This window comes from Gamsiella multidivaricata (genome assembly GCF_025024155.1).
Source record: "Gamsiella multidivaricata strain RSA 2152 chromosome Unknown BC939scaffold_43, whole genome shotgun sequence".
NCBI lineage: Eukaryota > Fungi > Mortierellomycota > Mortierellomycetes > Mortierellales > Mortierellaceae > Gamsiella > Gamsiella multidivaricata.
Genome location: NW_026251751.1, coordinates 92,156 through 108,747, shown reverse-complemented (window position 1 = coordinate 108,747; position 16,592 = coordinate 92,156). Strand labels below are relative to the sequence as shown.

The 16,592-nt window shown below is 50.8% G+C and overlaps 4 protein-coding genes across 4 annotated transcripts; all 4 read left to right on the top strand.

Moving 5' to 3' along the window:
• The first annotated feature begins 400 nt into the window (after nucleotides 1-400).
• BC939DRAFT_201733 (uncharacterized protein) lies at nucleotides 401-1,066 on the top strand. Its single transcript, XM_051550621.1, has one exon. The coding sequence runs from the start codon at nucleotides 501-503 to the stop codon at nucleotides 861-863; it is 363 nt and encodes a 120-aa protein (XP_051410983.1). The 5' UTR covers nucleotides 401-500; the 3' UTR covers nucleotides 864-1,066.
• Nucleotides 1,067-2,048: 982 nt separating this feature from the next.
• Nucleotides 2,049-8,386, top strand: BC939DRAFT_504223 (uncharacterized protein; the record flags this gene model as incomplete). Its single annotated transcript, XM_051560496.1, has 7 exons — nucleotides 2,049-2,292; nucleotides 2,523-3,778; nucleotides 3,874-4,687; nucleotides 4,788-5,520; nucleotides 5,626-5,717; nucleotides 5,823-6,369; nucleotides 6,475-8,386. 7 exons carry the CDS (start codon nucleotides 2,049-2,051, stop codon nucleotides 8,384-8,386), a joined length of 5,598 nt encoding a protein of 1,865 aa, XP_051410982.1.
• A 609-nt stretch (nucleotides 8,387-8,995) lies between these two features.
• On the top strand, nucleotides 8,996-14,088 carry BC939DRAFT_529883 (alpha-aminoadipate reductase; the record flags this gene model as incomplete). Its single annotated transcript, XM_051561539.1, has 4 exons — nucleotides 8,996-9,738; nucleotides 9,945-10,680; nucleotides 10,776-11,096; nucleotides 11,207-14,088. Exons 1-4 carry the CDS (start codon nucleotides 9,208-9,210, stop codon nucleotides 14,086-14,088), a joined length of 4,470 nt encoding a protein of 1,489 aa, XP_051410981.1. The 5' UTR covers nucleotides 8,996-9,207.
• A 1,089-nt stretch (nucleotides 14,089-15,177) lies between these two features.
• On the top strand, nucleotides 15,178-16,390 carry BC939DRAFT_493926 (tetrapyrrole methylase; the record flags this gene model as incomplete). The annotated part of the gene is made up of 2 exons (XM_051559578.1): nucleotides 15,178-15,753; nucleotides 15,900-16,390. The coding sequence occupies exons 1-2, from the start codon at nucleotides 15,351-15,353 to the stop codon at nucleotides 16,388-16,390; spliced, it is 894 nt and encodes a 297-aa protein (XP_051410980.1). The 5' UTR covers nucleotides 15,178-15,350.
• Between the last annotated feature and the right edge of the window lie 202 nt (nucleotides 16,391-16,592).

Genomic DNA, 16,592 nt, shown 5'->3' with positions numbered 1-16,592 from the left:
ATACCAGCCCGACCTCTGTTTGCTGCATGTAGTCTAAGCACAACGTAGTCAAACATGATGAAAGTAGGAAATGCAGGCTTTGATTTATTTGCGTGTCATGTATTAAAGTAAACTGTTCCAATACTGTGCTCGGAGTTTTTTTGATCGATCTTCTCATTGTGCGACACTTATACTCAATGTGAAAGAGTCGGATAGGCAGCTGCTGGATGGATGCTGTTCCGTTCACGCCGTGCATGGAAAGACAAAAGTGCAGGAATAAAAAAAGACGACCTGAGTCTAAAACTAATACGGTATAGGCAAATACAGATATCGTTCCTGATTCGCAGGCACGTTTTGGCCCGGAAGTGCCCTGAAATAAAGAAGTGGCGAACTGACCTCAGCATTGCGCACAACGGACCATCTGCAGGCTCACATCGCCATAATAATAAAGTCTAGGGAGGGCACACCGTATGAGTGCCATAGCGTACTACAGCATGCTGTAGCACGGTGTAGCATGGCCAATGGTCAAGTCCTTCGCCCTCGGAGGGCTCATCCTCTTATTCTCATTCTTATTGCTGTTGTTATTGTTGTCACTCCTGCTGCTGTTTATCTCTTCTCTTCTCTCCCTCTCCCTCATTCCTTTTTTTCTTTTTGATTCTTTGTCCATTGCTCGTTTTTCTTCATTATTGTCCTACACGTCCCACTCTTCTCTGCCTCAGCAGCTTCTCTCTTTCTCGGCAATCTCTCATCCCTCGCTCTTTCTCTCTTTCTCACCCAAACAGACGACTGAGCTGAACAGACTGACCGGTTGTTCGACAGAGGAAGCAGCAGCACCAACAGTCAGAAAGCACAGGCGCACCACGGAATCCCTCACCCTCCATTGACGACAAGGAAAACGAGCAATAGCACCCCATCCCACACCTCCAGGACATTGAAACGACCGGATCCCCTTCCCTTCCTTCCTTCCTTCCCTTCTCCTTCCTCTAATTGGCTATCCAACTGCCGCAACCACCCTTCCCTCACTCTGCCTATTCCCATCATCTATTCGATTCCACCTCCACTTAATCCGCGTGTCAAGGATCCTCTTTCACGCTCCAACCCTCAATCAGATTCTGGATCGGATTGGAAATCGCTACTTAGAACCAACAGCAACAAAGGTAAATCGCTGCCAGTGAGAGATGCGATTCTATTCTGCATTCCAATGGTGTGCAACAGTACTGTCTGGCCTGGCCCTTTGCTGCACCGACCCTGCAACCCTGCACTTCCCCTTTCTTAAGATCCCATTCCCCCATATCCTCGTATCGCAGGTCCCTCTCTTTTCAAACAACACCTCCTTGGCAACTCCCTTTGAAACCAATCGGTTAACTTGGACATCGCCCTTATCGTCGCCAATTGTTTGACACTTTTCCCCTCCTTGGCACTTTTATCATCTTTCTTTTATTTTCTCCTCCCCTCTGTCTGTCTTGCTGTCTACAACCACGCATGCCTCGAGTGAGCCTTCCTTCTCCCCTTACCCCCATTGCAATATTGTCTCCAAACGGCTTACCCAACGACTCTCTGTTCGCGCCAAGTAAATATGCCCACTCATCCATTCATATTTGTTCCCTCAAGTGCCTCAACTGAATTGCTCCAATTACTGCAGACGCAGAAGATTTTTTTATTTTTTTTCTGCATCCTGCAGGTAGTGCGCGACTTCTTCTCATTTTGCAATGCGATATCAATGACGACGATAGCTGTTGTCCATCGACTTTTTCCCGCTTTGCCACCGCCTTCGCCCTTCACCTATTGATTGTGTGGTTATTATCTCACTGGCTCAATGCGCTGCACTTAAAAAACAGTCAACCCACAACACACTTTCTGTTCACCAACTCTCTTGTCGTGCTCACTCTTCACTCTGCTTTTTTTCCTTCGATACTTTCTATTACGCCCTCTGATAGTTTCGCCAGCTCACAGGATACAATCATCGGCTGTCAATTGCATCAGCCTGGCTTGGCAGTGCCCATCCTAGTCACTAGGATTCTGTCCGCAAATCCACATCCCGTCGCGAGTGCGTGAAGTATCCCAACAACATGCTGAGAACCGCAGCGCCTGGATCCTCCTCGATCTCCCGTCAGTCCACATCGGGAAAACGCACTTCGCCCTCTGCTTCCCTCTCCTCTGCAGAATCTTCGCCTTCCTCATTGTCGACAAAGGAACAGAAACTGCAACAATTGCAGGCCCTTCAGCGTCAGCAGCAGCAACACCTCAAACTGCAGCGCCAACAGCAATTGGATACGCCACGGATGTATGCAGATCGATACGAAAAGGCCCAAGGTCAGTTCGATGTGCATGATCACTTTCTTCTTGCACACTTTTGTGCGAATTTCCTCCGCCAAACCTCAGCCATGTCAATCTCTGTCAATTGTTTACTGTATTCCCTACTCTCCCTCCTCGTCATGAAATAATATCCTTCTCCATCTATGTTTCAAGGCCAGTTTTGCTATCGTGAAAAAGGGGTCGAGGCACGGCACTAAACAAAAAATTTTGTGTATTCAAAACATTAGGTGCAGGCACGGCGGTGGACCAGCGGCAGCACGAGCCTATGTGGGCGTCACAGGAGACCAGGGATGCCTGGATTAACGTTGCGGACGCGGTGGGCGGAACCCGGCCCTCGGGTCACTGGGAGCGGCGGCACTCGCACCTCTCCGACAAAAACATGAACCTCGGCCCCATGAAACTGCTTTCTGATGAGACCCCACCCGATGACATGGACGGTAGCTGGGGCCTGGACGATCTGGACGACGACAACAACAACAACAAGCACCATCAGCACGATACTCGAAATCACCCAGCATTTAATGAACAAAACGATAGCGAGATCACCAAAAACAATAATGACAACAAACCCGCCACCACTATCAATAACGACAGCAGAAACATGAATGTCCATGGTAACGTCCACATGGGCAAGAATGAAAAGATGCCAAGTCCCAATCCTGCCAGCCGGAGTCGCTCCAGGCAGTTTCAGCAGGACATGGAGAGGAACACAAACAGCCCACTCCGATCACGATCTCAGACTACTGTGCAGGATATAAACGGCGGTAGCAGGGGTTTCCTTGGCGATGTAGACCAGCACAGTAGCAGCTCATTTCTCAGCACCCACATCAGGAAAAGCCCACCAGTCTCGCGCAAAAACAGTAGCGCTTTGAAGTATCCTTGGCGAGATTCGAAACACGAAACCATCTTCACTGATCTAGCGGATGAGCATGCGCAATTGAGGCTGTCGCGGGATCATGACGCATTGTCGACCACCCCTCGGCCACAGGCAAGCACAGGCAAGGGTAATCAGCAGCATAGTCGCGCCAGCGATGAGGACACATCCTCGTCCCTGAGCTTGAGCGACATTATCGACGCAGTCAACAAAGGCGAGGATTCAATCGACCCTGCCCGTTCTTCGAAATACGAACAAGCAAGGAGACGTCTCGCCCAGCTCTCACCTGACAGAAACCTACAGGAAGATGGTTTAGATGATCTGCCAAGCTCAGTGACAGGATCACCAGGTGCCATGGCCTTTCAAAACAACCAGGAGGCATTCAAACAACAGCGATTGATGAGAGTAATCAAAGCCGCCATGAACATCGACCTCAACGATAATCGAAGCCATGCTCCCTCGGATGATGCAAAAGATGCCTCCAGCTTGTTGACAGCAAATGCCAATTTGCAGATCAAAACCGCTGTCACGACTAGTAGATCCCAGTCCAATATACCCGTCTCGTCTCACTCGTCTCGCTTCTCTTATGGATCTCGCCACCGTTCCCAGGTATGCTATTACTCCATGTTGTCTCTATTATTGCTGAATTCCCCCTGCAGCGCTCTTTTGCTGATTACTATTTTATGATATTGGGATCCTCACAGGGCTCACGGGATACAGAAATTGGCGACCGGGGCAGCACAACATCGAGGGACAGCGTTTACAGGGACAGCCTTTCAGGATCGACCTTGGGATCTGCAGGATTCCATGCCCAACTGGAGGGGTTCAATAAGCATGAGATGGTCAACGCCTTCACTGCGCTTAAGACTGCCGCCGTTGCCCAACTTTTGTCCTCTGATGTCGACCCCAAGAACACGACCCGGATCTTGCCTCGCAACGTCAACACTAAATCCCAATCCCACACCAATGTCCAACAACAGGAAGTACAATCAGCTCCACAACAGCCTGTTCTTGAGACGATAATTCCAGAGGACACGGACCCTACACCGCATCCCAAGGATCGTGTCAACGTGTCCTCGGCCAGAGGAATCGACGGTCATCATAGGCGCTTCAGGCCCGAGACTGATCCTCTCCGTGCAAAACAGTATGCTGCCCTGGCAAACAAGAGGTTGTCCAAACAGACGAGTTCTTTTGTAGAAGAGTTGGCGACTGCCACAGCTCTGAAGTCTGCGATGGACAGCTCGATCAGAAACACGCCGTCATCTGCATCGAAACAGTCAGAGCAACAATTGACAGTGGAGGACGATGTATCTGACAGAATTCTTGAATATCACGGCAACATAAACCATGACGATGAGTTTTCCAAAACTGAGAAGCGCGATGCGACATTCAAGAAGGTTTCTCGAGAGGAGGACAAGGAGGAGGCGGACGAAAATTCAGACGCTGAGTTGGATGATCTTGGGTCGCTTATCGGATCCAAGGGCATGGAAGATGCATTCAGGGGACTTGAGAGCCTTGGTAAGGGCGAAATAATCTTTCTTAGTCGATGCTATTTCAAAGTTGCTGGCAGGGAAACATTGCTGACCTAGCTCTATACTCTTTTTTATACTTATGATAGACATGTCATTTGATACCATGGCGGGAGCGAAGTGCGATCAGGATGTCGCCAGGAGAACGCAAACAGACGACGAGGGTGCTGGTGAATACTTGTCTGCAGTGTCTCTGCCCTCGAAGCCCAAGCGGAAAGGTGAGTACTCGCTCAAGTGGGAGGATCAGGTGGACACTGTCTCGAACGCGGATACTTCTCGTCTCGGAATCAATGCCAGCATGACTCGCTCTTCGTCAAACGCAGGTGTGCACGATACCTCTGGTCTGTTTGCCGAGCAGGCCTCATTCAGTCATGCAAAGGGTCATCTACTCCGCTTCATCACTGGACTTCATCCTTGGGACGAGTGGGACCAGGTCAAGACTTTGGATTTAAGCAAGAGAGAGGTTGAGAGTACCATCAAGCTGGATCATTTGGTCCCCAATCTCGAGGTCCTGCTCTTGAACGAGAACCAGGTTTCTTACTTGACGGGTGTCCCCATATCTGTCAAGACCCTTCAAGCTCGATCCAACCAGCTGAGCGATCTCACCAACTTTAGTCATCTCATCAACCTGCAGTATCTGGATATCTCTCATAACGAAATTGAGGACCTGACTGGCTTGTCAAGCCTAGTTCATCTGAGGGAACTGATTGCCGAGGACAACAAGATCAAGAGCGTGTCGGCACTGCAACAGATGGATGGTCTGATCCGACTGGATGTCTCGCACAATTGCTTGACCAGCCTTGACTTCAGATGGAGCAAACTGTAAGTCGTTGACCGCTTTGATTCTGGGATTTACTCGCTGTTTATCTTGCGTTATTTTCCCACCAACACGTATTTTCTTGGAAATTCCTATTGTAACATTACTAGGACACGTCTCGAGTTCTTGAACGCATCTTATAACAAAATCGAGCAGCTGGAAAACCTTGAGTCGCTCACTGGACTCATTCATGCCAATCTTGGTAAGAAGATCACCCTATTTTTGACCAAAGAGCTTGTTAATATTTCCAACCCTGAGAGCGATCTGACCGATATATGTGCATTTTTTTTTCTGCTTTGAATTTTAGCGCACAATTGCATTGAGGATATCAGCCTGGTGCAACAGCTGCGTCGTCTCCGAATCTTGCGGTTGTCTGAAAACAAATTGGTGACATTTGATGCGACACCATTCCCAGGTCTACGAACCCTGTACCTGGATGACAATCGCCTGCAGTCTTTAGAGAACTGTCAGAAGCTGACGCGCCTCGAGAACTTTTCGGTGCGCGATCAAGAAGGCGAGGGTATCGCTATCGATATGACGGAGTTTGTGAACAGTCGCAAGCTGTACCTCTCGGGCAATCCGATCCATGCACTGGACTTTGATATGGGCTTCTATCGTCTTGAGTACCTTGAGGTCTGTGCAGGATGCCTGTCTGAGCTGCCCCTAGAATTTGCAACACTGTTCCCAAATCTAAGGGGTTTGAATCTCAGCTATAACGGACTGGATTCAATCTCGGCCTTGGATGGTCTACATAGGTTAAGGCGATTGATTTTTGTCGGTAACAATCTGAAGAGTTTTAGCGATATCTTGTCGCTTCTCAAGCGTATGCGCTCCCTTGTCACGCTTGACCTCAGGTACGAAAAAAATTCCTATTCAATTATCAAAAGCAGTTGTATTGTGTATCATGAATGAATTCAAGTGCTAACTGCTATCCTTTCTCTTATGCACTGATTGAGCAGACATAATCCATTGACATCCAATATGTACCCCGTCATGTCGGTCGGCCAGGGCTCCAAATATCAGGACACTTATCGTACAAACCAGAATTCGGAGACAGAGCTAGACTGGCGTCGACGCGATATTGGCTTCCGACGAGCACTTCCGGATGCCAAGTATGTGAAGCGGTCCGTGTACCGATCCGCAATCATCAAGTCTTGCAAAAGACTTGAATGGTTCGATGGCGGTGTGATCCAGACCAAGGAACGAGAGCGTGCTCCTATTGTTCTGGGCGATATGCTGGACAACTATGGCAGGAACTACTTGGTCAACAATCGCCGTGAGGATGAAGAGGAGGATCTTGAGTTTGAGGAAGGACATGAAGGATACTACACTACCGAGGAATACGTTAATCCGCAACAGGATGCAGACTGGCTCTACAATCGAGAGCAACTGGAGCAACTGGCTCAGGAACAGCACTTTCAAAACGGAGAGATGGACGCGGGCGAGGACTTTGATCACGATGGTCGAGACCCAGAGGACATTACGGACAATAGCAGGCGACCTGGCAGCAGTGTCGAAAGTGGGAGTCTGAGTGGTAGACGTCAACAGCAACAGCAATCGCGACCGCAATCTTTGGCTCTAAAATCGACGCTCACTCGCTTCTCTGGTACAACTCAGCAGCAGCCCCGCAGACTACACTCGTCCTCCGGATACCAGATGGTGTCGCCTTCGCCCAAGGGACCCGTTTCATTGTCAAGGACGTCTTCGAACGCGATGCGCGTCAAGCCCAACAGGATGAGCTCGAGCAGCACTCTTTCTCACAATCAGCTTCAACAGCAGTTCCAGCAACAACAACGGCAACAGGATGAGGCCGAGGACGTGCACTATGAGGGCTCCCCAGATAAGCGCTCTGCAGTCCGGAGCTGGAGGGATGAGGTGAACGAAATTTCGCATAGAAAGCAGCATTCGCCAAGAGTCCACCCCTCGTCTGTATCCAGTGCAGCTATTGTCCAAGATGCTCAGTCGAAGTCTCAGCAATTGCGTCGAGGCGAGAAGGGCAATGCTGATAGCAGCCGAAATGGGAGCAGTACCAGTGGTGCTCGCAACGAGACAACCAACATCAATGCAGCACATGAGATCAGCACGATTGCAGTGGCCAATAACAGCGGAGAGAACGAAAACGAAACCCTGTATCAGAGCCAGATTCGTCCGCCTCTTAGACGGCGTGCCAGTACCATTGGTGCTCGCAAGTTCTGCATCCCGGCTCCGCCGCTCTTCCAATACCAGTCTCAGCAGCAGCAGCAGCAGCACCGGCTATCAACGCATTCCCGCGGTCGGTCGGATGCCACTTCCGGGCCCATGTCGCCAGCAACTGGCCTCAATCGACAACACGTACAGCAGCCAGGTCGACCGGCATCACAGCACGGGGTTCTCGGATATGATAATGGAGAGTTTGGCGCTAGCTCGTTGCACCAGTCTCAGCACCAGCTTTCGATGTCTCCTATGGGGGGTCCCAGTGCCATGACCGCTAGTGGCACTGTTCTTCGACCAGCACACCATCGAAGACGGTCATTTGCGGTATACCCAAGCGGATCTGCCAATGCTCGCAGGAAGGAGCTCTTGGGCTTTGATCAGCAGCTGCAGAACAGCCCTGGACGCCATGCGACAGCTCCAATGATGTCGATGAGTGCGAGTGCACACATGCTGACACAGTCCCCGATGGCATCGCCCGGTTATTTTGGCATAACCCACCATGGGACGCAAAGTCCGTTTGGATTCAGCAAGGGTGCGATGACACCCGGTGGCGGAAGGAGTCTTCCGAATACGCCCTCAAGAAACGGACGCGCTAGCCGCGTGAGTTTGGGAGCAGGATCCCATCACTACCCACAGACATTGGCGCGCGACATGGAGCTGTCTGAAATGGCAAGCTAAAGCTGAGCTGCGATGTTGCACTTTCGTTTGCACATATATCCAACATTCTTGTGTTATTTATCATGTAAAAAAAAAAAAAAAAAAAAAAAAAAAAAAACCTTCCATATTCATAGTGTTCATATTCTCTGTCTCATTTCCCATTCTTCTCATTACCCTCTCTTTTCCCCCCAATCGATTGATTCGATATGCAAAGATACCTCCTCCGTTATGTAATAAAAAAACATTGGTTCAAAATCCAAACATCTGGTTTAAGGCCCAACGATGCAGACACGGTTTTAGTGCGGGAGATGAAAAATAGGGCACTGGGAGGCAGCAAATTAGCGCCACCAAAAAGGAGAGCGATCTGTTCCCCACATTAGCAAGATAATCGAATCGGGTATCACAGTCACTGGGTTCATTTCGATCCATTCATTCATCCTGTATTCATTCGGGCCAATCGATGCGATTGTCGATACGAGGGAGTCCTTGTCTGGTCAAAGTTACGCACAGATCGATCATCAGTGGTCCCTCTTTATTATCGGCCATCTCAATGGCCCATTCGTCCTTTCCAGGAGAGAGTATAAAAGGGAGCGGCGGCGGTAACCATTCTCCTCCTTTACACATTTGCAACATTGCATCTTTTTCTTTTTTCTTCTTCTTTCCCTATCCATTCATTCCAGCACACGATCCTGCATTTTTGTATATACACTTCATCGCACTCCCCTCATCCCAACATAGACCTTTACCCCTTCATTTTCATTCTCTCTAGCATCTCGCCACCACATCCTAAGTACGAACACATACATTCAAGCCTTTTCTTTTCTTAGAACATTTATCTCTCAATGCCTCCAGCTGCCACTGCCGTCCTTCCTGTCCAGGAGCCTAGCTCGAATCAACCACACAGCGCTGATGCGGCCGCACTCAAGGACCGCCTTGCAAGATGGAAGACCAGACTTGATGCCCTGACAGAGATCCATCTGCCGACAGATTACCCCCGCCCGATTCCTTTGCAGGTCGTCGAGGCCGTACACTCGCTCCAGCTGCCTGAGCAGACCTCGCTTGCGCTGCTGCAGGCCAGCATGGCGATCAACCGTCCCGCAGGACCTGCCACCTCTGCAGCACCCTCGGCTGCACAGTCAACTGCAGCCAGTCGATCAGTATCAGGATCACATTCGCCCACGTCGTCCGCGGCCTCTTCACATGCCTCGCCCTTCACGATCTTGCTCGCAGCATTCGCAATTCTGTTGCACCGGTATACTGGCGACGAGGACATGTCGATTGGATCGTCTTCAGAGGCACGCAACCCGGTTGTTCTCCGTTTGGGCGTTACACCCAGCCAGACCTTCCGCGAGGTCGTTGAGCAGACTCAGCTTGTAAGTTTCATTTGTGACAGTGAGTTTTATGATATGCTGTAGAATCATGGCAGCCAATCAAGGGACGTGTGCGGTGATATCCATATCGCATCGATCTCTTTTTCCAGATCGACTGACACCATTGAAAAATCCTAACCTTGCTCTGCTTGCTTGTATGCTCTATTTCTGTTGTATTCTATTTTATTACTATTATTATTATTTTTAAGGCCGAAAGGGATGCTGCGAATGACGAGGTGCCCTTTGCCGCCCTGTTGGCCCATCTTTTCCCCAACGCCGGCAACACCGAGACCCAGACTCAGCAAACCACGCCCTCGCTTTTCCGCGTCCGCTTCTTCAACGAACTTGACACACCCTCGGATCAGGTCCTCAACTCAACCTCGGCCACCACCGATCTGACCATCACCCTCATCTCCCATGCAAGCTCCTCTCTCCGCTTCGGTCTCCTCCCCGAGATTGAACTCAAGGTCTCGTACAACCAGGTTCTCTTCTCCATGAGGCGTATCCAGCACATCTTGGATCAGCTGGTCCAGGTCCTCAACATCGCTGGCCCTAATCCCGACATCTTGGTCAGCGATATCGGAATCGTTACCCCAACCTGCCGCGATGTCTTGCCTGACCCATCCGCGGATCTGCATTGGTCCAATTGGCCAGGTGCAATTCACGACATCTTTGCCAGGAATGCGAAGCAGTTCCCAGAGAGGGAGTGTGTCTTTGAGAGCAGAGACATTTTGAGCGAAGACGGTTCGGGTCGCGTGGTCGGTCAGCAGAAACACATTTACACGTTTGGCCAGCTCCATCTGGCCTCCAACTTGGTTGCCCATGCTCTCGTCAAGGGCGGTATTCAGCCCCAGGATGTGGTCATGGTCTATGCCTACCGCGGCGTCGATCTTGTCATTGCAGTCATGGCCGTCCTCAAGGCCGGCGCAACCTTCAGTGTCATTGGTAGGCCAACGTTGCACGCTCTTGCTCTCATTTCTATTTTGTCTGTTTGGATATTTCGATCTGATGTTAACACTTGCATATTGTGATTATTGTAGATCCTGCATACCCTCCCACTCGCCAAAAGATTTATCTTTCGGTCGCACGTCCTCGCGGCTTAATTGTTCTCGCCCATGCAGGAACCCTGGATCCGATTGTTCGCGACTACATCGAGGAAGGACAGGATTTCCAAGTCGCCTGCGAGATCCCTGGACTCCAGATCACCGGCAATGGCGGTGTTCTTGGAGGTCAGACTAGTCAAGGCATCGATGCCCTCGATGCAGTCAAAGACTTGGCTGCTCAGGACGTTGGAGTTGTTGTTGGCCCTGACAGCATCGGTACCCTCAGCTTCACCAGCGGAAGTACTGGAATTCCTAAGGGTAAGGACATATCCGCTAGATCACGCGGTGTGACACCATCGTACTTTTCATTACCAGAACAGCGTCTCTAATATGTTGCGCCTTATTCTCGACTTCTTTATATATCATAGGTGTCCGCGGTCGCCACTTCTCCTTGACGCACTATTACACATGGATGCAGCAAGAATTCGGTCTGAGTGATCAGGACCGCTTTACAATGCTCTCTGGCATCGCGCACGACCCCATCCAACGTGATATCTTCACCCCCCTGTTTTTGGGTGCTCAGCTGCACATCCCTACCACGGAGGACATCGGTATTCCAGGCCAGCTGGCTGTCTGGATGCAGAACAGTGCTGTGACAGTTACCCATTTGACCCCAGCTATGGGTCAGCTTTTGACCTCACATGCCCAGAACCCGGTCCCCTCGCTCAAGAACGCCTTCTTTGTTGGTGATATTCTGACCAAGCGCGATGTCCATCGCCTGCAAAAGATTGCCGCCAACTGCAGGACCATCAACATGTATGGAACCACGGAAACCCAGCGCGCTGTCTCGTACTATTCGATTCCTGCGACTGCCATCGAACCCCTGTTCTTGAGCTCTGAGAAGGACGTTATGCCTGCCGGTCGTGGTATGCTCAACGTGCAGCTGTTGGTCATCAACCGTGTCAGCCAACGTCTCTGTGGTGTTGGCGAGGTCGGAGAGATCTATGTCCGCGCAGGAGGTCTGGCTGAGGGCTATCTGCGATTGGAGGAGGCCACTCAGGAGAAGTTCTTGACCAACTGGCTTGGTGAGAGCTTGGCTGCCCCAGGTCCTGAAGAGACGAATGGCAAGCCCGAGTGGAATGGCCACTGGAAGGGCCGTCGAGACCGTCTCTACCGCACTGGCGATCTGGGTCGTTACCGTCCTGATGGAAACGTCGAGTGCTCTGGTCGTGCTGATGACCAGGTCAAGATTCGCGGATTCCGTATTGAGTTGGGCGAGATTGACACGCACCTGTCACAGCACCCCTTGGTGCGCGAAAATGTGACGCTGGTCCGTCGTGACAAGAACGAGGAGCAGACATTGGTCAGCTACTTCATTCCTGTGGCACCCAGCGAGGACGAGATCTTTATGAGCAGCGCGGATGAGGGCTCGAATAATGATGGTTCGGAGAACAAGCGACGATACCGCCGACTCATTCGCGATATCCGCGAGTGGCTCAAGGTCAAGCTCCCTGCATATAGTGTTCCCAGCGTGTTTGTGCCCCTCTCGAGAATGCCTTTGACCCCCAACGGAAAGGTTGATAAGAACGCATTGCCATTCCCTGACACCCCTCAGTTCAACAACAACGTGACGCCTGCAGCTACATCTGGTGCTGCTGCCGAGTCTGCTCCCTCGAATGGACCAACCATGACCCCTACTCAGGTTGCGATCCACAGCATCTGGAAGCAGCTCCTGCCATCGAGTCCTACTTGGATCCCTCTGAACGAGAACTTTTTCGATCTTGGTGGTCACTCCATTTTGGCGACACGATTGATCTTCGAGGTGCGTCGCGTTTGCTGCGTGGATGTGCCTCTCAACTTGGTTTTCCGCGAGCCGACGATTGGTGGCATGGCCAAGGAGGTCGATCGTGTGAGCATGGATTCTCTTCAGCTGGATGTCGACAAGCCTGACGAGGAAGGCAACCAGGTCGAGGAGGAGGAGAAGGAGTACGACTACAGCGGCGACTTCGAAGCCCTGAGCAAGACCGAGATCCAGGCAGAGTATCCTCGAGTCGTGCGCCAGGATGCCGTCGATCACCAGACGTTCTTCCTGACTGGTGCCACTGGATTCTTGGGAGCGTTTATTCTGCGCAATTTGCTTGCTGATAACCCGACTGCACATGTGATTTGCTTGGTTCGTGCCTCGTCCGAGGACAAAGCTATGGACCGTGTCCGAGCCTGTGGAGAGACGCACCTGATCTGGAACGAAGAATGGGTGACCTCGGGCCGTCTGACTGTGGTGATGGGAGATTTGGGCCTTGATCACTTTGGATTAAGCAGCGAGGTCTGGGAGAAGTGCTGTCGCCAAGTGGATGTGATTGTCCACAACGGAGCCCTTGTTCACTGGGTGTACCCTTACCCCAAGTTGAGAGCGGCCAATGTTCTGGGCACACTGCAGGGACTCAAGATGGCAAGCACTTACCATACCAAGTCGTTCCACTTTGTTTCGTCAACCTCGGCTCTGGACACGGCGCACTATGTTGAGCTCTCGGATGCGCTTGCGGACAGCAACCGTCGTGGTGTCCCAGAGACGGATGATCTGGAGGGAGCTCGATTCGGTCTTCGCAGCGGATACGGACAGTCAAAGTGGGTGGCCGAGAAGCTGATCATGACGGCGAACGCGAACGGGTTGCCTGCGACTATTATCCGCCCTGGTTATGTGCTGGGCCACACTCGTACTGGAGTAACGAACACGGACGATTTCATCTGGCGTTTGATCAAGGGATGCATCGAGCTCGGATCGGTGCCGAACATGAACAACGCTGTGAACTTGTGCCCTGTGGATTATGTTGCACAGTGTGTGACCTCTGTGGCGACGACGCCTGGATCGGAGGAGCCGATGGTGTACCATGTTACGCATCCTATCGCACCACCGTTTAGGTTCAACGATTTCTTCCAGCAGCTGGTGAAGTTTGGATACGAGGTGCAGACGACAGAGTACATTGCGTGGAGAACAGCGTTGATGGACTATACCCTCAAGAGCCAGGACAGTGCATTGTACCCGTTGTTGCACTTGGTGATGGATGATCTGCCGACGGCGACCAAATCTCCAGAGTTGGACGATGCGCACACGCAGAAGGTGGTTGTGCAAGGTACGAGGAATGGTGGGTTCGATGCGACGCCAAGGATGGATTCTGAACAGATCGGTGTTTACTTGGCATATTTGGTCAAGGTCGGGTTCTTGGACCGACCTACACGGTCGGGTGAGGGGGTGTTGACGCTGCCGGAGATCAAGGAGGATGTCCGCATTATTGAGCGGAGCAGAGGTTAAATTGGGTCTTTCTGAAAGAGACCTTGTACATACAAAATAAAGCGTGCATTTTTTTTAGAAGCAAACACATCTAATTCAACTAATTGCGAGGTGCACTGTTACCCAAATAAACTAGAAATGCTATACTACTATGGCCATGCTCTCTAGAACCTACGAGCAATCGAGGGGAAGGAAGCATATACTTGGCAGCACGATCGATGCAAGATGCTGGATGTTATTTCTTTGTGTTCTGTCGTCCTGTCCAGACGCTCATTTACGACGGTTAATTTATTTGTTCATTGTGCGAGCGAGTGTGCGAGTGTGCGATGGGTTTGAAAGGCTACTCTTTTGTCAGGGGGGGGGGGGGGGGGGAGGAGGGAAGGTAAAGATGCATTTTGAACAGGAGTTGCTGGCTTGTTGACAATCCCCTTGGGATGGTGGTCTGGGCATCCTTCAGCAGCCCACTTTGTTATGTTTTTTTTCCCTGACTATTAGTCTGTTGGTGCGTCTACTCAGGAAAAAAAAAAAAAAAAAAAAAAAAAGCGACTTTCGATAGATGTTGTCCGTCCAGCAATGGTAATGGATAGGGTAGGAATAAGACGCGCTTTTCGTGGTCCTATGATTGTTCATGCTTAGAAAAGCTCAGGTCGTCGACAGAGATAAAAGGCAGGTGAGGGGTAACTGTAGTCTGCGCTTGGGTGGTTAAATGCATGGTAACTACATACATGTCCATTCATATCCTACGGTGCATAGTAGACTGCATTGTAAGTAGGCAGGGATGCAGGATGAGCCGTTGCTTTGGTCCGTGTCCCTTGATTTGAAGTGGTCCTGTCTAATTATCCAATGGCGTGCGAGGAAGGTGTTGCACCTAGAAAGCAGTCCATCTGGGGATACGGAAAAATGACACCATCTCCGATTGATTTCAAACAATTCACACAATTCTCACAGCTTCGTCGTCCCTCCGTCTCGTCGGGCGAAGGCTATTTGCCCAGGCACTCCCGAATGTCACGTCCATATTCGATGTTTCGATATGATATGAGTGGATATGGCGCCATGAAGATCGATCTTTTTTTTTTTTTTTTTCTTTTTTTCCGTTTAATTATCCTGTCCTGAACGCCTTTATCTCCTCCCCTCCTTCTTCTCCTTCCTTCCTTCCTTCTTTTCTTCTCTTCTCTTCTCACTCTCATTCTTCACCAACAAGCAACAGCCCGCCCGCATCAACCAAGTCCAACGAAGACCACTCCACAAGCTATCAGGACAATCCGCTACTGTTTACAACCAAGATGACCAACCCATATGACAGTCCGCCTGCCTCGCCTCGGCACTACTACATCGAGAGCACCCCTACCTCTTCTTCAACATCAACATCAACAGCCACAACAACATCAGTAACATCCTCGCAACAAGGCCACGGACACACACGTATCGGTGAGATCAAACTTATCGGTGCAGGCCCCGGGGATCCGGATCTGCTGACCATGGCGGCTTACAAGGCCATCACCTCTTGGGCAGACATCGTCCTTGCAGATAAGCTAGTATCGAAGGAAATCCTCGCCCTGGTCTCGTGTCCACTCTTCGTTGCGAACAAAGATAAAGGATGTCAGGCGTCAGGACAGCAGGAACTGTTTGAACGGGCCACACAGGCACTTCAGCAAGGCATGCGAGTCGTCCGCTTGAAGCAAGGAGGTAAGCAAATAGGATCATCCCTGGACGAGAAGGACGAGGAGGGCAGGACACTACTACGCCCTTGCAACTTAATCAGATATAGTCTCTCGTCCACGCCTAACCTCCCCTTCTCCCCCATCCCATCCTCTTTTTCAACCCCCTGATAGATCCATTCATCTTTGGAAGAGGTGGAGAAGAATATCTCTTCTTCCGTCGCCTAGGCTATGAGCCCACCATCGTCCCTGGTCTCTCCTCTTCCATCTCCGGTCCCCTCCTCGCCAACATTCCCCTGACTCACCGTGGAGTCGCCTCCCAATTCCTCGTCTGCACCGGCACTGGATCCCTCGACAGCATCCCCGAAATGCCGACTTATGTCCCCCATCGGACCACAGTTTTCCTGATGGCCCTTCATCGACTTGAAGGACTGGTTCAGGACCTGATCCGGGCAGGGTACCCTGGACAATTACCCGTAGCGATCGTCGAGCGTGCAAGTGCAAAGGATCAGAGATGTGTCAGGGCCACGATCGAGAGCGTGGTCAAAGTCGTGAAGGAGGTCGGGTACCGGCCGCCGGGGATCTTGATTGCTGGATGGGCCTGTGATGCTCTGGCACAAGATCCGAAGCAGCTGGATACAGTGGCAGGTTCAAGCGATATCTGAAATCGCTTTTATATCGATCGTTAGCTTTCTTTTTTCTTTTTCTTCTTTTTTGAGCACATATTGTATTTGCGGGACTTGACTCCGGTCCCTCACTTCATTACTTTTTTTTTTTTGCTTTGTAACATGCCCCTCTCCTTTTTCATCCTCGTAACATCTCTCTCTTCACTCATATTTTTTTGTACTTGTAGCTAAGCTTCATCAT

Bases quoted from the DNA above. Each gene is read 5' to 3' on its own strand.
- BC939DRAFT_201733 (XM_051550621.1), top strand. From the start codon at position 501: ATGGTCAAGTCCTTCGCCCTCGGAGGGCTCATCCTCTTATTCTCATTC.